The sequence below is a fragment of the Galeopterus variegatus genome, unplaced genomic scaffold (assembly GCF_000696425.1).
Source record: "Galeopterus variegatus unplaced genomic scaffold, G_variegatus-3.0.2 Scaffold596, whole genome shotgun sequence".
Lineage (NCBI taxonomy): Eukaryota > Metazoa > Chordata > Mammalia > Dermoptera > Cynocephalidae > Galeopterus > Galeopterus variegatus.
The window spans coordinates 243608-270483 of record NW_007726707.1 but is presented as its reverse complement, the minus strand read 5'-3'; the positions used below and the strand labels follow the sequence as shown (position 1 = coordinate 270483).

The 26876-nt window shown below is 39.5% G+C and overlaps 2 protein-coding genes across 2 annotated transcripts in view; one reads left to right on the top strand and one right to left on the bottom strand.

Moving 5' to 3' along the window:
* The window catches only part of TOMM70A (translocase of outer mitochondrial membrane 70 homolog A (S. cerevisiae)), a 43252-nt gene extending 32546 nt beyond the window's left edge, over nt 1-10706 (bottom strand). The window contains exon 1 of the mRNA XM_008570353.1: nt 9950-10706. Within this exon, the coding sequence (XP_008568575.1) occupies nt 9950-10267 (318 nt within the window). The 5' untranslated portion in view covers nt 10268-10706. The remainder of the gene's footprint in view (nt 1-9949) is intronic.
* Nucleotides 10707-11036: 330 nt separating this feature from the next.
* The window catches only part of LNP1 (leukemia NUP98 fusion partner 1), a 46837-nt gene continuing 30997 nt past the window's right edge, over nt 11037-26876 (top strand). Inside the window, exon 1 of the mRNA XM_008570352.1 lies at nt 11037-11072. The gene's annotated coding sequence lies outside the window, so the exon portion shown is untranslated. The remainder of the gene's footprint in view (nt 11073-26876) is intronic.

Genomic DNA, 26876 nt, shown 5'->3' with positions numbered 1-26876 from the left:
GGTACGGGGGCAACACTGAGGGTTGCGATCCGTTGCCGGACATGGAAAAAGACAAAAAGACAAAAAGACAAAAAAAAAAAAAAAAACATTCACTTTTCCAAAAAAGGCTATAGTGCTTTAAAGTACCACTTACCCATCATTCCTGCCAGCATTAGATGTGATAACTGTGTTTAACTTTTGCCAGTCTAATGGGTATAAGACAGTGGTTCTCACCAGGGGTAATTTTACCCTTTTGGAGACATTTGACAATTTCTGGAAACATTTTTTTGACTGTTACAACTTGGAGGAGAGGGGAGTGGTGCTACTGGAATCTCATGGGTAGAGACCAGGGATTCTGCTAACATCCTACAATGCACAGGAGAGCCCAACCCACCATAGCAAAGAATGATCAGATCCAATATTATTTTAATTTGCATTTTCCTCACTACTAATGAATTTAAAAATCTTTTCATATTTACTTAATCGTATGTTTAGCTATTGTTTTTATTCAGCTGTTTGTCAACAGTGTAGAATAGATAATATAAACTTTTCCATCTTCATCACAATTGTTATCCCAAATCTACTGTTTATCCATCAATAAACCGCTTGCACTCCTATCTCTGTCTCAGTGTCTGCTTGCTGGAAGACCCAATTCACACAGTTCATGTCTACAATATGGAAGAGTTGTTAGTTAATTCCTACTGAGGACAGTTATGAATACTTCAATCAGTTATGGGAAGCTTCTTTATAGAAAAATCCAGTTACCTAGGTTCCAGCCACTAGGTCCAAGAGCTTTATGGCATGTCTTTGCACAAAACCTGATTATTGTTTGTCAATACCATCCAACTTTAACAAATACAGGACAAAGGTAGAATCCATATACCTCCAACAGGTAAGCACTGACAAAGCAAAAGCAGAAGTAGCTGCCCCCACAAATAATTTTTAAAATCTGTGAAAGCCAATTTCCTTGGGACCAGCAGTATCTCTTAGTCACAAAGAGAAGATGAAATAGCAACCCCTTCTTATAACTACTCTTTCTCTCCTATTCTTTCTTCGTTTTTCTTTCCTGTTTTTCCCCATCCATTTACCTTCTGTTTCCCTTTTACTTAGTCTAACTACAGTTATTGCTCCTTTTAAAAAGTATAATGTGCAAAGAAGGATTTGTAGTAAACTCTAAGAATCTAACTTCAGAATATTATAGCTAGTTTAAATTAGCTGTTATCAATAAATACATATATTTTAAAACTGCGATCTGGGAGATGAAAGGAAGCAATTAAAGCACAAATAAATAGATGAATGTAAAATCTTCCATTTGTCAACGGCCTTAATCATCCTCCAAAATCTTTGAAATATAAGCTAAATAGTAACCTTGAAACATATTCCAAGGATACACGTTTCGGGACTGTGAAAATATGCCAGGACTAAACTGACAGAGAACTACTCACAAAATAAGACAACTAGGAATCCCTTATGTAGCTGTGGGCTCTGAGGGGCAACCATCAGGGTGACTGCTGAAAAACATGCATCTGAGACCTCAATGATCCTCCCACTCCACTGGAGAGAAGCAGAAGTCAGAATGTAGTAGAGCTGTGTCATCCAGAAGGAATGAGGATCCTCTACACCCAAAAGACAGGAGACAGGCATACCCCACCTCTTTCTTCCAAGAGACCACACAATCGAGAACTGCAAACACTAAAGGAAAATCAATGCATAGAAGAGAGGCACCCAACTCAAACAGAAAACTAGTATCTGAGAAAGCAGGATAAACTAAGCAAACAGAAGATTAAATATCAGAGGAATGAGAGGATATCTTATAGTCATTTTAAAAAGGCTGCTTTGAAAGAGCACAAATTAGAAATCTTGAAAATGAAAAAAGACTACAATTAAGTTGATGGATGGTAAATCAGAATAGGCACAGGTGAGGAACAAATTAACAAGTGGAAGGTAAAGCCAAGGAGACTTGCCAGAATACAATGAAAACAGAGGATAGAGAGGTAAGAAATTTGGAGAAAAAGGTAAATAACAAGAGTATAAATCCAGAAGTTCCAACATCTATCTATCTTAAGTTCTAGAAGGAAAGGTATAGAAAAGAGAGTCTAGGGAAATATTAGAAAAATTCCTGGAATTGAAGAAAAAATGATACACATTTTTAGACATATTATGGTGAAATTTCACACAAAAATCCTGAAAGTGTTTAGGTAGAAAAAACAGATTACCTATAAAAGAAAAAGAACCAATTTGGTGCCAGACTGTCATCAGCATTAGGTACTATAAAACAATTAAGTAATAATTTCAAAGTTCAGAAGAAAGATTATCTTGAACTTAAAATCTTATACCTAGCCAAACTAGCATTTGAGGATGAACACAGAACAGAAGTAAGGAATGTCCTTACTACTAAAAGAAACTCAAATTGGGGGGATGACCAATACAACAAAAAGTAGGAAGGAGAATAAAGGAAGAAGCAAAAAAGCAGGGTAAATGTGGCAGTAAATATGTCAATAATAATAAATGTGAATCGGTTAGATCCCCATATAAAAAGATAGATTTTTCATACTGTTTAAAACCAAAAATAACTGCATCCTAACTATAAAGCATAACCCAAAAGAAATAACACAGAAAGGCTAAAAAAAGTAGAAAAAAACAAGAGAAGGCAAATATTAACTAATTAAGGTAGTATCAGACAAAATACCATTCAAAAGCATCAGACAGAGCACAGGATAGTTTTACTGATAAAAGATAGAACCTGCTAAAAAGACACAATAATCATGAATCTTTATGTGTCTAACAAAACTTTAAACAAACTCAATTACCTTTGATATTAAATAAAAATAAAAAAACATTAATTTCTTGCAGTAAGTTTTCAATGTTTTTAAGTCATTAAGAACTTGCCTAATACACACCCTAAAACACTAGGGGACTGCTTATGTAGAAAATAATATGGCATTTTAAATGCATGTGAGAAGCACGTTTGACTAAAAACATGCTGCAGATTTATTTAGTATTTTAACTAAAGATTTGTTAATTAGGGCTGGCCAGTTAGCTCAGATGGTTAGAGCTAACTGTATAACACCAAGGTCACGTGTTCGGATCCCCATACCAGCCAGCCGAAAAATAAATAAATAAATGAATGAAAATGTGCATATTAAATAAAAAGAACATTCTCTGGTCACAGTAAATAACTTTGTTTCATTAGCACAAAACAGACAATGAACGCTTTCCTGCCTACTAGAAGTCTAAGCCTAAATGATGATATCACAAGAACACAAGGACAGGCAATCACAGCTAGCTAGCACTGACAAAGGAATAGAGAGGAATCTGGAGAAACAGGTACACAAGGCTTACTCTCCTTAGAAAGATGTATACCTCTTATTTTTACTTAGCAAAGCCTAAACAACCTAAAATCAACCAACTGAATCTTTCAATTAGCTACTTATCTCCAATTCGTCAAAATTTATGAGAGGTTCCTTTTTAAATTTATTAAAAAGCTTCCTTTTTAAATTTAACCTTTATCTTCTAAGGCCAAAATCAGAACCTGCTTAATGTCCTTATCATACTGTAGAAAAATAGTGTTCTGATGGACACTGAGTCAGAAAAGGATCGAATCACAAGGTAAAATCATCAAATTGCAATTTTACTTCCCGTTGCTACTCCGCTGACACTCCAGAAAGTTACCAAACTACATTTGCAGATAGCACGATCTCTGTTAACATCACCTTCTGATCATCCCTACTACTTTCTGTATAATTGTTTCCCTTCATCAATAAAAATGCAGAGAAAGAACAGCAATACAACACAGAAACAGTACAGAAAAGCTACTTATTTTGGCCTTATAGAATTTAGGACAAAAAGCTGTTTAGCACAATGCTGGTTTTTCAATCAACACCAACCAGCCTTCCGCTATGCCAGGAATTAGACCCTCTTTTTACAATGCTGGGGCCCAAATCAGGCAAAAATTAAAATAAATGTACTGAAGTTAAAAGTCTAAATTAGAAAATATACCACTACCATTTTTTTAAATAACAAATTTAATTCCATCCCACAGAATTCCTTTGCACTGCTTCTAAAAGTCCCTTTCCCCTCTCCCTCTACCTTCTCAAGATGTTCTAAGAACTTTGAGAATTAAAGGTTGAAGTTGGACAATAAACCCCAAGACAATTTTGAAAGTATATTTTTATAAGTGAGAAATGAAGACATAGAGATCTAAAACATAATGGGAACATCCTGAAACATGAGTATCTTTTCATGTGGTCCATTTGCCTATCCAAAAGCTAATAAAGAGATTTAAAAGATTATGAAGCCATTTAATGTTACTGTTAATTACTTTTTTTTTTTCCTTTTTGTCTTTTTTACTGACCGGTAACGGGATCACAACCCTCAGTGTCGCGCCTGTACCGGGGACTGGCGATGGGATCGCAACCCTTGGTGTTGCGCCCGCACCACGCTCAGCCAGTGAGCGGGAACCGGTCTCCACATGGGATCCGAACCCTCGGTGGGAGCGCTGCTGCGCTCCCAAGCGGCGCACTCTCCAGTGCGCCACCGGGCCGGCCCTACTGTTAATTACTTTTGATTTTGGTAGTCTTTTCAAGGTTCCACATATTTTACACTAAAATTCTGTGAAAATGGCTCTTTCCCCTGCATTTCTTACAACAAATTTGTTTCTAAATGATCTAAAAGATCATTTTAATAAGTAAGCTGGATCGTGTCATTCTTCCACTACCTCCTCCTCCAAAACCCTCCAGTAACTTCCCACTATCACAGCCTACATACAAGACTGTATACTCCTGTTACTCTATTCCTGCCACTTTGGCCTCCTTCATGTAACTCTGGCAGGTTCAAAAAACACTAATCTCTTCATAAAAGAAAACAGTTTGAAAAGATTAGGTCCTATGTATTAAATTTCCACAAAAAAGATAACACATGGGCATAAAGTTAAACGTTGTGAATACTGGTAATAATGCAGATGAATTATGAAAAAGAAATCTACTATGCTATTGTTGAGTATCAGCTTTACAGAAGTAGCAATCAACCTTGGAATACTTACTGCATGAGAAACAATCTTTCAATACCTCTTGGCCAACTGTTACTTTTATATGAAATCAATCTAGGATAATAAGAAAACACCTAAGATAATAAGGAATCAAACGTATGATAATAAGAAAGTCCTTTCCCATCTTACATCCTGAAATCTTAAAAATCTACAACCAACACTACCTAGTAAGTCATAACACAGAACACTCTATACTTGAGAAGAATCTACCCGTAAGAACTCTGCTTCCACAGGATTATGTTTGTAGGTCATACAAAATCAAGTGATTTATAAAAAGAATGCTTAAATGATGTTTAAAACTGTTACACTGAATCCAAGATTGGTTGGTAGAAAATCTGGAAAATTTGAAAAAATACATGACTTGTGAAAATATAATATATATATAGTTTATAAAACTTATAGATGACAAAGGAGACCTTTATTATTAGTCAAAGAATGAAGCTTCACTCATTCACTCAACACCTGCTATGTACTAGGCATTGTATCAGGTTCTGAGAATACAATAATAACAAGATAGAGCCAGTCCCAGCCTTCACAGATTCAAGAATATAGTGGGAAAGACAGGAATAAGCAATTCTAGTATCATGCGGTAAGTGTTATTGAAAGGAAAAGTCCAGAGTGTTATGGAATTACACAGTAGTGTGCTTTGGTAGAGAGGGGTTTCAGAAAAGGCAAAATTATCTGTGTTGTGACTTAAAAGGATGAGAAGGGGGTAGTGTACCGTCTTCAAAAGAACATCCAAAGGCCAGAATCAAGAGGAAGTGGCAAGAGATGAAGTTGAAGAGGTAAGCAGAATCAAGATCTTGAAGGTCTTAAATCATGATAAAGAATAGGAACTTTATCTTGAGGGCAGTGATTGTAAACCAGTTAATAGTTTTCAGAATGAGACTGATAGGATTTACTCCTGTAGTGACAAAATGGACTGGAGGAAGACAATAATGAGAGTAGCAGTTATTCGGTAGAGAAATGATAGCTGTAGGAATGTAGTAGTCAGCTATTCTTAAATGATGTAGGATTTTCTGGATGTGTTTGTAGATGAGAACACAAGAGTAAAAAGTTACGGATGGCATCCAAGTTTCTGGCTTAGGAAATTAGATGCGGCACATTAATTAACTAACAAGGGTATTGTTAGTAAAAAGAGGAGCCTGAGTATAAAATACTTGTGAGGTAAGTAAGTGAAGATTCCCTTTAAGTTGGGCCTCATGAGAGGTCTGGGATAGAAACAAGAAATTAGGGAGCCATCAGTATATAAGTGCTAAGCAAAGTTGCTGGAGGGGAAGCAAGCATTGATGAAATGTAAAGATTGTAAGAAAAGAATGCTTATGGTAGAACAACGAAGGTCACTAAAAGGAAGAAGCAGAGAAAGAGCCTGGAAAGGAGACTAAGAATCAGTGAGAGAGGTATCAGGATATTAAAAAATAAATAAATAAATAAAAATCAGGAAAATATGGTATCTCAGAAGTAACAGGAAAAGTTATAATATGAAGAGGACAATATGAAATACTGCCAAGAATCAAGAAAGATAAAGACTGAAAGCTATTCACTGGACTTAATTAAATAGGAATGTTATTGGTGACCCTAACTGTTTTTTTTTTAATGACTAGAAACAGATCATTTGAATGATTTTAATTTCAAAGATGACTGATGACAGCACGTTATTCAGTCCTTGATCCCTTTACTAAAACATTTAGGTAAATCTTCTCAATCCTATTTTAGAGGTCTGGTTTAGATTAGTAGTTCCTAAACACTTCATGTCGGATAACCCCCGTGTAATGTTACAAAAACCTGAACACTAGAATAATTGTATTCTTTGAACATCAGATTAAAAAACAATTGGATAAAAAGTTAGTATAAAGTCAATAATGCTTTTAAATAAATGCATATTTAAAAAAAAATCACAGGTTGTTTGAAAAAAGAAATACTTAAGACATTTAAATGTGGCAGTCCATTCCGTTAACTCAAGCCCACAGACTGAGAAGCACTATGGATAAGATGATTCTCAAAGAACTCTTCCAATTTAAAAATCTGTAATTCTTCAAGTTTAAAAGAAATTACTGAAGCAAAATGGCACAACCTGGTAGATTTTATAACGGCTCAAAGTGGAATATGATCTAACCCTTTAGGTTTCTCAATCTCAGATACTATCAACTACTATTAGATGCTTTTTTTAGTGATACCCTAAAATTCCTGTTAATTAAAAAATATATAAATATCCTCTGCATTTGCTTTACAAGTTTTTGCTATCCCAGAAAAAAAGAAAATTGGATACAGTCTACACTGCATATGAAAATCTCGAACCCAACAGATCAGCGATTCTATTAGTTCATTTTACATTAAGGCGAACATAAAGCAACAGACAAAAATCACTGATTTTCCATTCTATATGCTGATACTGAACCCTCAACAGGAAATATTTGTCCATTCCTTCACTCCTTTAAAAATTATAGCTATTGCTCAGATGGAGAAAGAACAATTAGGACAACAGGATTCTGCCAGTTTTTCCATCAGTTGAAACAAACGATTCCCTATTTACAAAATCCAGAGGCTGCCAATTTAAAGGTGCTATTCAAACGTAGAGCAATTTCTCCAACCACAGATAATAAATTACAGTCGGTGGTTAGTTTCATTTAGTCTAATAATAATTCTAAAAACTGAACTATTAAAAAAAGACAAAAATAGTCTTTCAATGTTTATTGGTCACCAACAGTTACATTCTTATTGTTGCTTTACTAAAGAATCAGCTAGTAATTCAAAACAAGGTTACAGGTGTAAGCCCACAAATTCTACAGGCAAACAATGGTATATATGAGTGTTTTGCCCAGTTTTACTTGGGTCAAAAATAACAAATCATTTTAAACCAGTTCAAGTTATACAAAGAATTCAGTCTTAAAGTCCTATTTTTAACAGCAGTCAAGTGAGTAAAAAATTCTATGTAAAACTAAAGAACTACAAGACACCATGCAATTTAAAAATCATCCGTCCTGAGCCAGACAAAGCTGAAAAACTGAAAAGGAGATTTAAAGAAATCTAAAATCTGAAAGGGAGTTTGCTAAATTCTATGAAATACTAACTAATAGTACAGAATCCCTGGGATGAGGTAGAGTGGTTGGAACTATAACAAAATGTTAAAACTTAGTTTTGGGCCGGCCCGTGGCTCACTCGGGAGAGTGTGGTGCTGATAACACCAAGGCCGCAGGTTCGGATCCCACATAGGGATGGCCGGTTCGCTCACTGGCTGAGCATGGTGCTGAAAACACCAAGTCAAGGGTTAAGATCCCCTTACCGGTCATCTTTAAAAAAAAAAACTTAGTTTCACGTATGGAAAGTATCTTTACTTTTAATGATTATTATAGGACTGAGCACTTTAATGTATCTTTCACTTATCCACTATTCTTCTGTGATTAAAATCAACAAATGAAATAGGAAATGACTTGAGAATTTCAGACATACAAAAATGACGTAAGACAAGCGATAACTAATTCAAAGAATCTTGATAACCACTCTCATCAGCAGCACTCAGAATCATCAATTTCTGGTACTAGAAGAAATATAAGAGATCTAATATTTTAATCCTCTTATTCAGCAGGGATGACACTAAGGTCAGGGAAATAAAATGCCTTTCTCAAAGTAATGATGATGGAGAGCCCAATAGAAAGCACAGACCTCCCTTGTTCTCATAGCCCATGGGTTCTTCCACCATACTGTAATGCATCATTGCTATATTTAAAAATAGGCGACATTTTACTCTCCCATAAGAAAGAGCATATGTTTTCGCATGGCCTAGCACAATGCCCCACACGCTGTAGGCATTAAATTACCGTAGTTCATTCCAAATCAAAACTTTACTTTAAGCTAATTTGACTTAGTAAAAACATGTCCTCGACCTGAACTGTAGAAAGTGGAAATAACCTGCATATGTATACGAAGTTCATATAAACTTGCATGTGTATAAAAACGACTTACATGTGTACATATAAACTGGGAGTTATTTGACCAAACGTTTCTCTGAACTCTGATTTACCCTGGTACTACCACTGTGTAACTCCAGACTCAGATAAAATCCTCCACCTCACCCAACCCCAGTATTGTTGAATGTAGCCAGGCCAATTCTCCCCACAGCTGTCAGATACCAAAAGGATTAATAGTCAGTTCAACAAAACCATAAAAAGCAGTTCACTAGATACTCTAGTCCCTGGCCTAATATCAGAGAATCTGTATCACCCATGTCCAGCTCGGCCATGTACATTTCCAGGTGAAATAGAAAAATGAATTTAAGATGCTTCCAGCCAAAACGTTTAAGAACTCACTCCCATAGATGAAAACAACAAATGACACTGAACAACATTTCACTCTTTAGAACCTGTCTGGGTTATGTTTAAAAAAAAAAAAAATTATAGAAAGCTATCTTCTAATCAGTATTTTTTTTTTTTTTTTTTTTTTTTGCTTTTGTCAACCGGCTGTCACTGCAGTTGCCCATCCCAGCCCCCCAAATAAAAAACATTTCAAAAAGCGGGGAGTGGTTCGTTACTAAAAGGTTCTTACCGATTAAGTTCTAGGCCTTGGAAATCACAAAAGCAATTATATTACAACGTACCACTCGTTAATGAAATCTGGCTTCCTTCGCTTGTTAATTAAATACAATCATCACAATCGCAAATGTCCCCCATACTACAAAACTAGGGATGAAATGCTGTGTCACTGAAAAGCAAAAGATTTTTCTGAAGCCAAAAGAAAACAATCAAAGAATATCGCTAACCTGTCCCCTCGGGCTACTCCATTCCCTACAAAGGCAGCCAGAAATAAGTCTCCCTAAATCCATGTGCTGCCGCTTGGCAGCTTCCGACTGATTGGAAGCCCCTTCACCAGCACAACCAGTCAGGGTACCCGCCGGGTTCCACCTTACGGCCCAGGGCTGCGTCTCACCATTTCCAGGTGAGCACCTTCGGGGTGTCCGCTGCCCGGGGCCGGACTGGCCCTGCCCTCCGGGGTCTTCCGTTCACTGTTGCGCTTCAGACCGCTGGCGTCACCCCGGCCTCCGGCCTCCCGGCGCCGCCGCTGCCGGCTCCACAGGTACATGGCACCCGCGCCCAGCAGCAGAGGTGCCCCGACCGCCAGTGCCAGCTGCCATCGCGGCAGACCGCCCGTCCCGGGGCCCGAAGTCCCGCCGCCGCCCACCCCACTCCCAGAGCCGGGCGCAGCCGCTGCGACCACTGCCGCCTCCACAGGCTTAGAAGCGGCCATGACGAGTGTCCTCCGCCACAGCCTCCCTACCGGTCGCAGGCGCCACAGTCACCAGGCTGCGTGTGAAGGGAGACCGGAGGAAAAGAAGGCAGGCAATGAGCGAGCGAGCACGCTAGGCAGCGAAAGCGGACGACAGAAAAGGGCCAGAGGTCACCGGAAGCCCAGGGCATGCCGGGCCAGACTTGGCTGTCCTTTTCCCCTCGGTGAGGGGGAGTGCTCCAGCCTACGGAGCAGAGGATCACTTCCGGGTTAAGGGAAACCGTGGGGATGAGGTGAGAGTCCTGGTCAGCCCTTTCTTCTTCCTTTCGCCCCGTTGCTCCTTGGGAGAATCACTTCTGAGATCTTCGGCCTCCGCTGGTAGCGGACGTCGTTCCCTCCACCTTCAGGAAAGAAGGGCGGATGGTCCTGTAGCCTAGTGAAGCGAAAGAGGAGTGCGGCAACAGCTGGTTCGGGGTGCGCAAGCGATCGGAGCAGAGGAAGAAGCTCGGCAGCGGCACGAGGAATGGGCGGGAGTGGCAGGAGAGTTGCGAAGGTTATTGGCTGGCAGCAGTGGTGGGCGGGGCGCAGGCCGAGCTGCCCAGTTTATTGGTAGATTTGGGACTCCGTTTTTCCGTTACCGCCACGTTAGCGCTTCTTAGACCTGCGCGGCCGTTAGCTTGGCTTTCTGTCCGCGTGTTGGGAAAGCCAACGGAAAGGAGGGACGTTAAAAGATTTGTGAGGGGAGAGCGCAGAGCTGAAGATAGCCTGCTGTATCACTAACTTCTTATCTCTACCATAGCCAGATTTGAGTTCGGACGAATTTGAGGTTAGTGGGGGCAATAGAACCTGGCAGAAAGACTCAGTGGAAACGGGCAAGTCTAGGTTGGCTCCAGTCGAAACGGCTTGAACCGGCTCCATACGGCTCACCGACTGCACCACTTGCGAAAGCGATGACGTCTGTGTTGTTATGACGTTCTCTAACTGAGTGGGTAGAAATGCGAGGCCCCAGGGTTCCCACCTGCTTCCAGCCTTCCTCGACGTATTTGGATCTTGAGCTGGATTCTTCCTGACACCCGAGGCCGCACCACGCTCCCTGGAGCACCCGGGCCTTCCCCAGCGCTCTTGTCTCCCCCCCCCCCCCCCCGCCCCGTGCTTATTTTGCTAGCTTTCTCAGCGCTCTTGTAGCCTCATTCCCAGATGTTAATTTCAATTCATAGCTTTCGCATCTCTTATAGCTTTGCCAAGTCTTTTCCCCGTGGTCTGCACCAGATCTCTTAAAATATAAAAATTACCCTTGCAGGGCATTGTTTGGAATTCACACTATTTTCAAGAAGAAAAGACAATTTGTAGCTAATCAGTATTCAGAACTATGGCTTCTTATTTCAGATAATAATGGTTTGCAGACCCTTGCATCAAAAATTTATAAAGATCATTTTGCTTTTGAGTGCAGCATGATTTTCATCTTCACAAGTAGCGCTACATAAAGATTGATAATTTAAGTGGCACTAAAATGGAGTGTTTAAAATAGAATGTACTAATTTGAAAGATTCAGGATCATTGCTTTTCTCTTGCTTCATGTAAATTCCTATTTGTAAATTACTTTGAGGCAATAATAGCATAGTAATTCTATTACTATTATTGAATACTATTATAGTACTCTGTTACTTTCTAGCAACAGACTAGAAGAGTGGGCTAAAAATAATAGCAATGGAATTGAGTTTATCATTGCTGGCAATCAGCTTCTCTCCTGATTCCCCCAACCCCCAAAAGCAAATCTTATGCCCCTTAACATAATCTCTGCCTTGCCTTTTCAGTATGGAAAGTTAAGATCTTTCTTTCCTGAAATTTCAATTTTTCTGCGGCCTCTTGGAGGATTGCAGAATGCTAGTAATTATAAACTACTACCAGGAACTAAAACCTGTTTAAAGCTGTTTTTGTTTTGTTTTGTTTTTCTTTTTTTTTTTTCCTTTTTGGCTTTTTTCGTGACCGGTAACGGGATCGCAACCCTCGGTGTCACGCCCGTACCACGACCGGCAACGGGATCACAACCCTCGGTGTCACGCCCACACCGCACTCAACCAGTGAGCGGACAGGTTTCTATATGGGATCCGAACCCTCTGAGGGAGCGCTACCGGCAACGGGATCACAACCCTCGGTGTCACGCCCGCACCGCACTCAACCAGTGAGCGGACAGGTTTCTATATGGGATCCGAACCCTCTGAGGGAGCGCCGCGGTGCTCCCAAGCGCCGCACTCTACCGAGTCCGCCACCGGGCCGGCCCTTGTTTTGTTTTTCTAATTAAACTTTTACTTGTTTATTGTAATCAGTAATAGATTGTTATGATTAAAATCCAAAAGTTATGAAGGGTTACTGTAAAAAGTCTTCCTCTAATCCCTGTCTCTGTCTACACAGTTCCCCTCTCCAAGTTCAATCAGAGTTTTTTGAAACATTTTTAAAATTAATATTTATCTAAACAGTTGATTTTGTTGGATTTTGGTTTTATTTTTAAGAACATTAGTAAATGAATTCGTTCTTGTTACTTTTATACTTCGTTAAACACCTCATTTTCATTCCTTAGTCTATTCATCTCTTTTCTCCCATTTTCTCTTCTATTTCCTGATTGTAATATAGAACTGAACTGAGAGTGTCACTTACTGGCTTTGTGACCTTACTGACCAGATGTGTACTTTTGTAAGCTGTGAAGTAGTGAAAACACACCTCTCCCAGGTTATCTTAAGAATTTAGTTAGCTAATATTTAAAGTCCTTTTGATGTTTATTACAAAATAGACATTTGATGCTTAGTTCTCTTTTTCTAAATTTTAAAGGAGAGAATTAAAAAGTGTGTTTTCTTTCTAAAAAAATCGAAGTTTTGTATATGTGAACACAGACATTTTCTTTCTTCGTAGATTAATGGAACTCAACAGAAGAAGCTTTCTGCACTTCTTATCTGGTCTGTGTCTTAGGAGACAGTTGAATGAGGTAGAAAGTCTAATGGACTAGGATTTGGAAGACCTGAGTTGTTATTCTGTATTTTAATGCCACTGAGCTGTGTGTGTGACTATGCTGACTGTACCAGGACACTTCAAAAAATTCATGGAAAATGGAATTGAAAGAATATGAATCTTTTCATGAACTTTTCAACCACCCCTCTTACAATTTGAGAGGTGGATTAGATGATTTTTAAGGATCCTATTGTTTTAAAATTGTATGATTCTATCCCCTCAATTGTCATTGCTACATGGAAGTCTTTCATATTGGTAGAGTTGGTGAATTACCTGTTGATTGGTGTCTAAACCTTCCAGTGAGCCCACAAATATGTTTTTGTTAAACACATTCATACATCACTGTATTCTCTTTGAACTCTCTTTTAGATTTTCATTCTGTTTTTCTTCACTCAAAAATTACTGGAAAGAATTGTCCATACCTGTTACCTCTACTTATTTGTCATTCATTTCACCCAAAACTGTCATAATCTAGTTTGTAAATTTATAATTAGCCTGAAAATGCTTTAGAAGTAACTAAATTCACTGTTTTTGGCCTTTATATGCTTTTACTTGATTCCACTGGTCATTCTCTCCTTGAAACATTGTTTTCCTTGGCTTTCAGGAGATGAGATTCTCCTGGTTCTTCTACTCTTTGACCAATTTTTAGATCAGTGCTGTCTGACCGAATTTTCTGTGATTTTGGAAATGTTTTATGTCTGTGATGCCCTATATGGTAGCCATTAGCCACACATGTGGCTATTAAGTACTTGAAATGTAGCTAGTGCAATTAAGTAACTACATTTTTCATTTTCATTTTAATTGATTTAAATAACTTCATGTGGCTAATGGCAACCATATTGGGTGGCACAGCTTTAGATTTTCCTCAGTTATATGAATACATCATAAGAATTTGTTTTCTCTTTGTGTGCAATCTCTCTATTAGTAACCAAAGTAAATCTCATTGCCTCAGGCACCATTTCTCTGCAAATAATCTCTATCTACATTTCTTTTGGCATGACTTTTCTCTATATCTCTAGCCTTGTAGTTCTACTACCTACTGAGCAGCTTTGCTTAGATGCCTCATGTTGTCAAAAATATCTCATCATTTTCCCTCTGCATTCTTTCTCTTTGTGTAATCTTTTTTTTTTCCTTCTTCTCCTAATACCACTATTACCTTATGTAAGAAAATAATCTAAGTGATTAATTTTCAGAAATAATTCAGGCTCAGCCTGAAAGTTGTCTGACTGGTCCAGCCCATTCCTGGGGAGCGGGGGTCACTGAATAGATAAAGTTCTCCTTGAGATGGTAATGATTTATTAGCCCTTAGTTGTTTACTTCAAATGGGTAAAGTTCTCCTTGAGATGGTAATGAGTTATCAGCCCTTAATTGTTTACTTCAAATGGTTAAAGTTCTCCTTGAGATGGTAATGAGATAATAGCCCTTTATTGTTATCTTCATTTCCTAATGTTTCTTCTTTCACATGGCTTCAGCAGGCCTTTTTCGTGGGCTTGTCCTGAGCCCTCAGACAAAGAAATTTCTTACAAGGGGGTAATAAATCAGGGTAATCTTAGACGTCATCCAGCAAGATTGTGCACCCTGACCAATGAGAAGGTGGGGGCAAGGACTTGCACACTAGAGAATAAGTTACTTGCTACAACCCTTTTCTGTGTGCCCATCAGACACCTGAACCTTTCAAGGCCATAATTAAAGTCTCACTTCGCTGTACCTTGTGTCTCCGTGTCCATCCTTTGGCCTAGGACGGGTGAGGGCATTTTTCACACTGTTACCCACACTGGAAACCTTTTTAGACCTTTCTCTTTTCAACTCTACCTCCCCAAGCATTAGTGATTATACCAATGTATGCACATATAAACACTCACAGAATCAGTTATGAAGTCTTCAATAAGATTTGTGTTATCTTTTTTTTTTTCTTTTTGTCTTTTTGCGTGTCTGGCAACGGATCGCAACCCTCAGTGTCGCTCCCGCACTGGACTGGGACCAGCAACGGGATCGCAACCCTCGGTGCTGCGCCCGCACCTCGCTCAGCCAGTGAGCGGGAACCGGTCTGCATGTGGGATCTGAACCCTCGGCGGGAGCGCCGCCACGCTCCCAAGCGGCGCACTGTAGCAGTGCGCCACTGGGCCGGCCCTGTGATATCTTTTTTACATTTTTCTTTTCATGTACTCTGACACTGCCCTAGTTGAAATATGTGAAAACACCTAAGAGATGCTCCATAAATAGTTTCTTCCTGTCTTAGTTCAGGCTGCTATAACTAGAGTGCTATAGATTGGGTGGCTTATAAACAACAGAAATTTATTTTTCACAATTCTAGAGGGTGGAAATCTGAGATTAGGGTGGCAGCATAGTCCATTTCTGGTGAAAGCTTCTTCCAGGTTGCAGACTGCAGATTTCTTGTATTCTCACATGGCGGAAAGGGGCAAGAAAGCTCTGGAGTCTCTTTAATAAGGGTACCTGAAAGAGAGTGAGCCAAGATGCCGGGTACCATTCAAGCTTTAGTAAAGGAAAAGAATCTACCGGGCTGTGCTCAAAGTGGGAAACAGCCCGGGTCTGCCCTGAAAATGGGGGACAGCACCAGGTGTGGGGGTGGTAGAGCTTATATAGTGCACCAAGGGCTGGCTGATACCATCAAGGAGGGTCATTATGCTAATGTGGATTGGGGTGGAGAACTGCATCCTTGTGGAAGCAAAAGGGGTTTCTGTTTAAGTCAGGAGGCTTCTCGTAAAGGGAAAGGGGAGGGGAGGAGGTAGGTGGTGCCATTTTGTACTTGGGCTTGTCTAAAGCGGCGCTGGTTATGTTGCAGATCTATTAGCACCTAATTTCATTCTTAAGGGCTCTACTTGCATGACCTAATCACCATCCAAAGGCCTAATGCTATCATATTGGGGTTAGGATTTAACATATGAATTTGAGGGGAAGAGGGTAATCCAAATATTTGATCTATAACACTTTCCTTCTTTTTTCTTTTCTATCCATCTTCTTCATCTTTCCTGAACCTTATATTTGCTTCCCAGATGGCTTCTCTGCATCTGATGCCGCTCTTCTATGTGTCACTTTGCACCTTGCTATAAGATTACTGTACCTGCAACATAACTACAGTTTCATTCTTGAGCTCAAAGACTTTTAGGCCCTCTCCACTTCCACTGCAGGTTAAATTTCTCTGCCCTTCCACACCTCCCTTCCTGTACTTCCTCCATCTCCTTGGTCCACTTTATTAGCACTTAGCAGTGTTTGAAATTATTTATGTGACCCCACAATAGTTCACAAGCCCTGTGAAGCGAGAAACTTTGTTTATTTTGTATTTCCAGAGCCCAGAAGATAGCTGGTGTGATGGGTAATTTTAGATGGCAATTTGACTGGGCAGTAGGGTCCCCAAATATTTGGTCAAACATTATTCTAGGTGTGTCTTTGAGAGAGTTTTGGGATGAGATTAACATTTGAATTGATAGACTGAGTAAAGGAAATTGCCCTCTCTAATGTTGGCCCTCATTCAGTCAGTTGAAGGACTGAATAGAATAAGAAGTCTGACCCTCTGGCAGTAAGAGGGAACTCCTCCTGCCGGACTGCCTTTGAGCTAGGACATAAGTCTTTTCTTGTCTTTGGACTTGAACTGAAACATTGGCCCTTCTTGAGTCCCAAGACTGCTGGCTTTCAGACTGGAACTACACCATCATTTCTCCTGGGTCTCCAGCATGCTGACTGCAGATTATGGGACTTCTCATCCTTCATAATTGTGTGAGCCAATTCCTTATATATCTTTACACACACACACACACACACACACACACACACACAAGCAGAGATAATTTATATCTATATCCTGTGTATCTTTATAATACATTTATCTATCTCTATATATTTTATGTATCTATATATCTGTATCTATCTAACCTATCTATAATTGATTCTGATTCTCTGAAGAACCCTGACCAAGAGCACCAGATTTTGGTGCCAGGAGTTGGGTGCTGATATAACAAATACCTAAAAATGTAGAATTGGCTGTGAAACTGGGTTGGGTACAGGCTGTAAGCATTTTGAGGTGCATGCTAGAAAAACCAAGATTGCTGTGAAGGGACTGTTGGTAGAAATTAAGACATTAAAGGCAATTCTGATTGAGGAGTCAGAGAGGAAAGTGGAGAGATGGAGACGAAATTTCTGTATTATAATATTTTTGTTGCTTATAACCGAATACCTGAAAGTGAGTAATTTATAACAAAATTTATTTCTTATAGTTTTGAGTCTGGGAAGTCAAGGTCAAGGGAGCACATATGGTAAGAGTCTTCTTGGTGAGAACTTTCTGCAGAGTCCTGAGTTGACACAGGAAATCACATGACAAGGGTTGAACAAGGGTGCTCTAACATGCTAGCTTGCTCTCCTTATAAAGCCACCAGTACCCTTCTCATGACAACTGATTCATTAACCAGTCAACCCATTAATCCATGAACAGATTAATCCATTCATGAGGGCATAGCCTTCATGCTCCAGTCACCTCCCAAAAATCCCACCATTTAACACTGCCACATTGGGGTTTAAGCTTTCACATGAGCTTTGGAGGGAACAAACATTCAGACCATAGCATTCCACCCCTGGCCCCCCAAAGTTCATGTCCTCAAATACGAATACATTCATTTCATCCCCACAGTCCCAAAGTCTTAAATCATTCTAGCATCAACTCAAAAGTCTGAAATCCCATCTGTGAAATCAAAACAAGTTACCTACTGCCAAGATACAATGTTGGGATAGGCATAAGACAGGCATTCCCATTCCAAAAGAGAGAAATGAGCCAAAAGGAAGAGGTAACAGGTCCAAAACAATTTCAAAACCCAGCAGGGCAGGCATTAAATCTTAAAGCTGAAGAATAATCTCCCTTGATTCCATGTCTGGCATCTTCTGCACACTGGTATGGGGGCTAAGCCCCCAAGACCTCAGAAAACCTCACCCTTATGGCTTTCCTGGACTCAGACCATGCTTCAGTTATCCCAGACTTGCATTGCATGCTGGTAGATCTATAGTTCTTGGGTCTCAGAGGCTGTCCTGATTCCATGGGTCTTCCAGGCATTGCTCTGGTTGGGACTCTGTGGCAACTCCAACATTTCTACTTGGTATTGCTCTAGTGGAGGCCCTCTGCAGTGACTCTACCACTGCAAATAATCTCTGCCTTGTTCCCCAAGTTTTTCCATACATCCTTTGAAATCTGGGTGGAGGGTGCCATGGCTCAACACCTCTTACATTCTGTGAGCCTGCAAATTTAATACCATAGACATTGCTAAGGCTTCTAGCTTATATCTGCTGAAGTTGTGGATCCAGCAGTACCTGGGGCCAATTTAGCCACAGCTGGAGGAGCTGGAGCAGCTAGGGTGCAGGGAGGAGCAACCTGAGGTGGCTCTGGGCAGTGAGCCTGTGGAGTGCACCCTGGGCCTATTCCCTGAAATCATTCTGTCTTCCTAGGTCTGTGATGGGAGGGGCAGCCTCAAAGATTTCTAAAATGCTTTTGGGGCCTTTTTCCCATTGTCCTGATGCATAGAACCTGGATCAGTAATATAAAGCAACTTTGGCATTCTTTTCTGAATACCCCTTTTTGCTCCTTACATGAGCAGGCTGTGAATTTTCTGAAATTTTACACTCTGCTTTTCTTCTAATTATAAATTCTATCTTTAAGTCATCTCTTTGTTCTCTCATTTCACTGTATCAAGATAAAAGCAACCATGCAACAGCCTAATGCTTTGCTGCTTAGATATTTCTTTTATCAAACACTGTAATTCATCACTCTTAAGTTCTGCATTCCATATATCCCTCAGGCATGAACACAATTTAGCCAAGTTCTTTGCAAATTCATAACAAGGGTGTCCTTTGCTCCAATTGCCAATAAGCTCCTCCTCAATTCTATCTGAGGCCTTCTCAGAATGACCTTGTTTCTGCCCATATTTCTATTGCCATTCTGGTCACCACCGCTTAACCAGTCTCTAAGAAGTTCCAAACTTTTTCTAGTCTTGTCCTCACCAGAATCTAGGCTTTTTCTAGCCTGCTCCTCTAAATCCTTCCAGCCTCTGCCCATTACCCAGTTCCAAAGCTGCTTAGACATTTTTGGGTATTTATTATTAGCAACACCCTACTTTTTGGTACCAGTTTTTTATATTAGTCTGTTTTCTGTTGCTTATAACAGAATATCTGAAACTGGGTCATTTACAAGGATATTAAGTTTATTTCTTACAGTTTCATAGGCTGGGAAGTCATAGGTCCAGGGGCACATCTGGTGAGGGCCTTATTGGTGGAGACTCTAGAGTCCTGTGGTAATGCAGGGTATCACATGGAGAGGGCTGAACAAGAGTGTATGTTAACATGCTCACTTGCTCTCCTTTTAAAGCCACAAGTGCCCCTCCTATGATAACCAACTCAGCTTCCATCTTCTTAGAGAGTACACAGATAATTGTGAAGAGAATATTGGTAGAAATATGGATGTTAAAGTCTATTCTGTTGAGGTCTTAGACAGAAGTAAGGAAGAGGTTTTTGGAAACTTAAGGAAAGATGATCCTATGATAAAGTGCCAAAGAATATAGAGGAATGGTGTTCTAGTGTTGTGGAAGGTAGAACTTGCAAGTGATGAAATTGAATATTTAGCAGAGGAGATATCTATGCAAAGTACTGAAGATGTAGCTTGGGTATTCCTTACTGCTTATAGTAAAATGCAAGAGGAAAGAGGTGAGTTGAGGAAGGAATTGTTAAGCAAAAAGAAGGAAGAACTTGGAGCTTTGGAAAATTCTCAGCCTATTCATATTGCAAAAAATGAGAACACTTTTTCTGAAGATAGCACTAAGGGTGTGGCTGAGCAACCATTTGATAAAGAGATCATGGATACCACTCATGGATTTAATCAGCCATCTCAACAGAAGGCAGGAATAGAGATGGGATTTTACCAACAGAAACACTGCCAGCTGGGACTATAAGGGACAGAAACAATGAGACAGAATAAAGGAAGGTTGTCAGACTTCTTGGCTATTACAGGATAGGACAATAGAGCTATTAGGCTGTGAAAATGCTCTTCAAGAAAAGGGAAGAATGATTCTGAAGGCAATTCAGAAATCCTCAGGGCTAGCCACTTCCACCACAGGCCCAGGGGTTAGGGCCTGTTCCTCCTGTGTTGCAAAGGGTGGGGCTTCCGCTCCAGTTTTGGTAGGTCAGAATGCCCCACCAAGTATATCAGGGGCAAGGCTTCCCTGACAGTCTGTGAACTAGGCTGCCCACCTGCCTACCCCAAACCAAAGGACCAGGGCTTCCCTGCAGAGCTGTAGGGATAATGCTATCACACCAGTGGGCCTGGCGGGCAGAGCATTGAGCCAAAGAGGTTTATTCTCCAGCCTTAAGATCTAATGGAATTTGCCTTGCTAGGTTTTGGACTTGCTTAGAACCCATCTCTCCTTCCTTCTTTCCAATTTCTCTTTTAGAATGAGAATGTCTATCCTATGCCTGTCCTACCATTGTATTTTAGAAGTCCATAACTTGTCTGGTTTCACAAGTTCACAGCTGGAGAGAAACTTTGCCTCTGGATGAATTATACCTCAATTCTCACTCATACCTGATTTAGAGGGTGTTTTGCTGAGACTTTGGACCTTAGACTTTAGACTTAGTGTTATAATGAGTTAAGACTTTTGGTGCTTTGGGGATGGGATGAATGTATTTTGAATGTGAGGAGAACATGAACTTTGGAGGCCAGGTGCCTCACTCCCAGTACCAAAATCTGTATTAGTCTGCCAGGACTGCTATAACAAAATACCACAGAGTGGGTGGCATAAACAACAGAAATTTTTTTCTCACAGTTCTGGAGGCTAGAAAGTGCCCAATCAAGGTTCTCGTCTGTTTGGTTTCTAGTGAGGGCTCTCTTCCTGACTTCTTGCTGTGTCCCAACATGACCTTTTCTTTGTGCATATGCAGAGAGAAAGAAACCTTCCTGGTGTCTCTTCTTATAATGGCACTAATCCATCAAATCAGTGTCCTACCCTCATGACCTTATCTCATCCTAATACCTTCCCCAAACCCTATCTCTAAATACCATCACTTTGGAGGTTAGGACCTAAGTGTATGGGCTTTTTGGGGGGTGAGGGAGGACACAAATGTTCAGACCGGAATACCATTCAGTAGGTCCTCAAATATTACTATTTTAAGTAAATGAATATTCTACTAAAGGTACCAAAGAAGGAGAAAGTGGCATTCAAGATGAAATAGGTAGAATTTTCATTCACTTAAAAAAAATATTGAGTGCCTACTATATGCTTCGTCTAAATTCCCAAAATACTTTTTCTGGAACTTTTTAAAAACATATCACGTTTCTACCTTGTTTTATAGAATTATACTTGTCCTAACTCATCTACTGGATTATAAGTGTCATAAGACCAAAAGCTGTGTCTGATCTATCTTGTATCCTATACAGTGTCTATAATGCCTCCTCTAATCCTATATGTCAGAGCAAAGTAATATGTTTTCTCTTTTTGCATTGGACTGTCCCTCAGTTTATGTTTCTTTCTCACACTTACCACATTGCCATAATTATTTGTTCTCATGTCTGCTGCCTATGCTCAATTCTGAGTCCCTAAAGGGTAGGGACCATGTTCTAGTCATCTTTGTACTACTGTATCTATTAGAGGGTAGTGCGTATGATGGGTGCTTGTTAATCTACTTGTTTATCCACCCAACACCATACCTGAAACATGGTTAATGCCAAAAAAAGAGTTGATGAAGTGTTGGTTGAACAAGTTCCTAACTGCTGCTTCATCTCCATTACTGTTGCCAATATTAACCATCTGGTCATACCATTGCTATCCACTGGTATCATCTGGGGAACCAATTCAATTACTATTGCTGCTGCAGCTGCCACCACCAGAAATAGTCTGGTTTCACCACTACCATCATAGCTGTTAGTTCCCAGTCTTTAGCATGCTATGCTCCCTGCTATAGCCTTTGCCACTGCAGCTGCCTCCAGGGGGACCTGATTGGTTCATACTTTGTATCTCACTTATGATATATAGAAGCCCCTATTTCCTCTGAACCCAAATGCTGTATTTTTTTTTCCCAATCCTGCTGGTTTCTGCCTTATTCAACTTCCATCAAAACATCGGTTGAGTGGGCGGTACTGCTTTGCTTCTCGGGGAATGTCACTTCATGATTCAATCAAGTGGCTGCTCTTTTTACTGTCAGAAGGAGCTTCTGCATTTATCTTCAGGGAACAATCTATAGTAAGCCAAGTTCCCTCTCCTTACTTGTGACTGATAGTTCATATGTATAATTTATGCATTCATTTGTGACCTTTCTGCCCACTCACAGATTTATAATATCTTTTCATCCTCATCAACTTTGTTCATTACCACCCACAAGAATCTGTCATTTGCAAGTGTAGAAATGTTGCACATTAATTTATAAAGATATTACATAAAGATTATACTCGTTGTGCCCTGCACAAGGATGCAGGGGCAAGTGGGAGCTGAGGTTCTCCCTGTACTTCGCTCACAACAGCCTGGTATCAGGATGGGTCTGCTTGGAGAAAGGTGCTCTTTTTTCTGATTTGCACAAAGATGCTGGTCCATCACCTGCAAGTGATTGGTTTACAGTGGAGCCATGCCCATAAAGGACACTATTTTCTAATTCATTCATATTAGACTAGTAGTAGCCCTGGTTATGCAGTCTTGACCTTAGCATGGGTCTAGCAGTGAACCTGAGAGCCTCTAAGCTGTAGTTTCCTATCTTTACTTTTTGCTGCTTTTCCTAACTGGTGGAAATTAGCCTCAACTCCAACAATGAGGAGGAGACTCAATTTTGTTAAATTATGAAAAAAATTTAAAGCCACAGAAAAGAGCTTCTGTACCTATGTTTTGGTTACTTATTACTGCTTCACAAACTACCCCAAAACTTCGTGGCTTAAAACAATTACTTTATTACATCTCACAATTTTCTTCCCCAGGAATTTGGGCAGACCTTGGTAGATTCTTCTCTGCAGGTTTGAAAAGAGATTACTCAGTGGTATTTGGGTGGTGGATGGATTAGTGTAGAGAGTTCAAGATAGCTTAATTAACTTTAAGCAAAAGGGTGTCATACTGAGTATACCTGACCTAATCAAGTGAGTGCTTAGAAGAGGTCAAAGAGATTGTAAGTGAGAGACATTTTTCTTTCTGGCTGTGAAAAAGCAAACTGCCTATGGAGGGGCCACAGGGCAAGGATCTCTAGGAGCTGAGAGTGATCCTTGGCTAACAACTAGCAGGAAAATGTCCTCCAACCACAAGAAACTGAGTTCTTCCAACAACTGATGAACTTGGAAGAGAATTTTAAAACTCAAATACCTTGATTTCAATCTAATGAGACCCTTAATAGAGGACCCAGCTAACCTGTGTTCAGACTTCTAAGTCCTGGAAACTAAGATAATAAATGTGTGTTGTTTTAAGCTGCTAAATTTGTGATAATTTGATACACAACAGTAGGCGCTAATAAAGCCATCTAAATAACAAAAATTAATGGGGAATCCTACTCATGCCATACGTGAAATGGCTAATAGATGAAAGACATAAATATAGAAAACCAAAACTTTAGTAGAAGAAGATGTAAGAGAATATCTTAATGACTTGGTGATAGGATAAAGCACAAGCTTATTTAAAAAAAGGTAAGTTTGGCTACATTAAAAAAATTTAACTAACATAAAACAAATGACACTATAAAAAAGTTGGAAGACAAGATACGTACTGGGGAGATTTTTCTGATGCATAAAACCTACAGAAGATACAGAATACATGAGGAACAGATCATTAAGAAAAAACAACTTTGGAGAAAAAATGAGCAAAAAATATAAACAAGCTATATTAGTCCATTTCTGTCACTTATGACAGAATACCTGAAATTAGGTAGTGTATAAAGAAATGAAATTTATTTCTTTACAATTCATAGGCTGTGAAGTCCACAGTCCAAGGGGGTGCATCTAGTGAGGGCCTTGGTGGTGGTGACTCTACAACAATGCAAGGTATCACATGGTGAATGGCTTGAACAGGAGAGAGGGCTAATAACCTGCTCACTCACTCTCCTTATAAAGACCTAGAACCTAGCCCACTACTCCGTGAATGGATCAATCCATTCATAAGGGTACAGTTCTCACAATCTAATCACTTCGTAAAGGCCTCACCTTTCAATTACCATGATAGGATTTCCCATTACGGTGGTAAAAACACTGTCATCGTGAGAATTAAGTTTTTAATACATGAACTTCTGGTTGACACATTCAACCTTTATCACAACCTATTTGTAGAAGAAATGCAAATGGCCAATAACATATGAACACATCCTTTACCTCACCAATTAGTAGGAAAATACAAATTAAAACAATGATATTTCATTTCACATCTACAATATTGGCAACAATTTTCAAATATGGCAACACCAGTGAGACAAAGACATCAAGAAATGGAATTGTAAATTGGCTAAACTACTTTAAAGAGCAACTAATATAAATATTTTTTGTGTATCTGGGCTCTTGTGCTCAGTTGTCAGTGTTTAAAAAAAATTCAGATACCTCCAATCCAGAGGTATTACTGCCGTAATCAAAATATAGAACTGTTCCATAACCACAAAGTTCCCTCAAACTAACTTACAGCCACAATTCCTCTTCCCCAACCCCTAACCCATGGGCATCACCATCTGTTCTTCAAATCTATGATTATGTTACTTAAAGAGTGTTGTATAAAAATCATTTTATTTATATAATTATAATATTCCTTTTGAGATTGGATCTTTTCACTCACGGTAATTCTCTTGAGGTCAATCTAAGTTGTTGTATGTATCAAACGTGTACATCCATATTCAGATTTTTGCATGAACATAGGTTTACGTTTCTCTAGAATAAATGCCCAAGAGTCCAATCACTGGGTCATAGGGTAGATGAATTTCTAGTTTTAGAAGAAACTGGTAAACTATTTTCTAATGTAGCTGTACCATTTTTTATTCGTGCCAGCAAAGCATGAGTGATCCAGCATCTCTGCTTCCTCTCCAGCATTTGATGTTAACAATGCTATTTTTTTCTTTAGCCATTGTGATAGGTGTATAGTGATATTGTACTGTGGTTTTAATTTGCTTTTACCTAATGGCTAATAATATTGAGCATCTCTTCATGTATTTATTTGCCATTTGTATATCCTTCAATGAAATATCTTTCATGCCTTTTGCTCATTTTCTTTTTTTTTTTTTAATGAATTTCTAGTATAATGTCAGGGATAATCAAGTGCTGTGATGAACAATCAGGTAGAGAGAAAGCCTGAAACTGGGTAGGAGAAGGGGAAAGGAGGAAGGAGAGAGGGAAGAAAGACAAAAAGAAGAGAAAAAAATTAGCTACGATTAAATGTGATGGTGAGATTAGGAAAGGACTGACTACATGATTTTTTTTTTATTTTGTGGATATATAATGTGGTTGATAATTGTGGCCCATTACCAAAACCTCCCTCCCTCTTCCCTCTCCCCCCTCCCTCTCAACAATGTCCTTTCTGTTTGCTTGTCGTGTCAACTTCAAGGAATTACAATTGTTATGTCTTCTCCCCCACCCCCAGTTTTTGTGTGTGTGTGTGTGTGTGTGTGAATTTATTTATTTATTTTTAGCTCCCACCAATAAGTGAGAACATGTGATATTTCTCTTTCTGTGCCTGACTTGTTTCACTTAATGTAATTCTCTCTAGATCCATCCATGTCATTGCAAATGGCAGTATTTCATTCTTTTTATAGCAGAGTAGTATTCCATTGTGTAGATATACCACATTTTCCGTATCCACTCATCCGATGATGGACATTTGGGCTGGTTCCAACTCTTGGCTATTGTAAAGAGTGCTGCAATGAACTTCGGGGAACAGGTATACCTTCTACTTGATGATTTCCATTCTTCTGGGTATATTCCCAGCAGTGGGATAGCTGGGTCATATGGTAGATCTATCTGCAATTGTTTGAGGAACCTCCATACCATTTTCCATAGAGGCAGCACCATTTGGCAGTCCCACCAACAATGTATGAGAGTTCCTTTTCCCCCACAACCTTGCCAGGATTTATCATTCAGAGTCTTTTGGATTTTAGCCATCCTAACTGGGGTGAGATGGTACCTCAGTATGGTTTTGATTTGCATTTCCCGAATGCTGAGTGATATTAAGCATTTTTTCATATGTCTGTTGGGCATTCGTATATCTTCCTTAGAGAAATGCCTATTTAGCTCTTTTGCCCATTTTTTTATTGGGTTGCTTATTTTTTTCTTGTAAAGTTGTTTGAGTTCCTTGTATATTCTGAATATTAATCCTTTGTCAGATGTATATTTTGCAAATATTTTCTCCCACTCTGTTGGTTGTCTTTTAACTCCGTCAATTGTTTCTTTTGCTGTGCAGAAGCTTTTTAGTTTGATATAATCCCATTTGTTTATTTTTCCTTTGGTTGCCCGTGCTTTTGGAGTCATATTCATGAAGTCTGTGTCCAGTCCTACTTCCTGAAGTGTTTCTCCTATATTTTCTTTAAGAAGTTTTATTGTTTCAGGGTGTATATTTAATTCCTTAATCCATTTTGAGTTGACTTTAGTGTATGGTGAAAGGTATGGGTCTAGTTTCATTCTCCTGCATATGGATATCCAGTT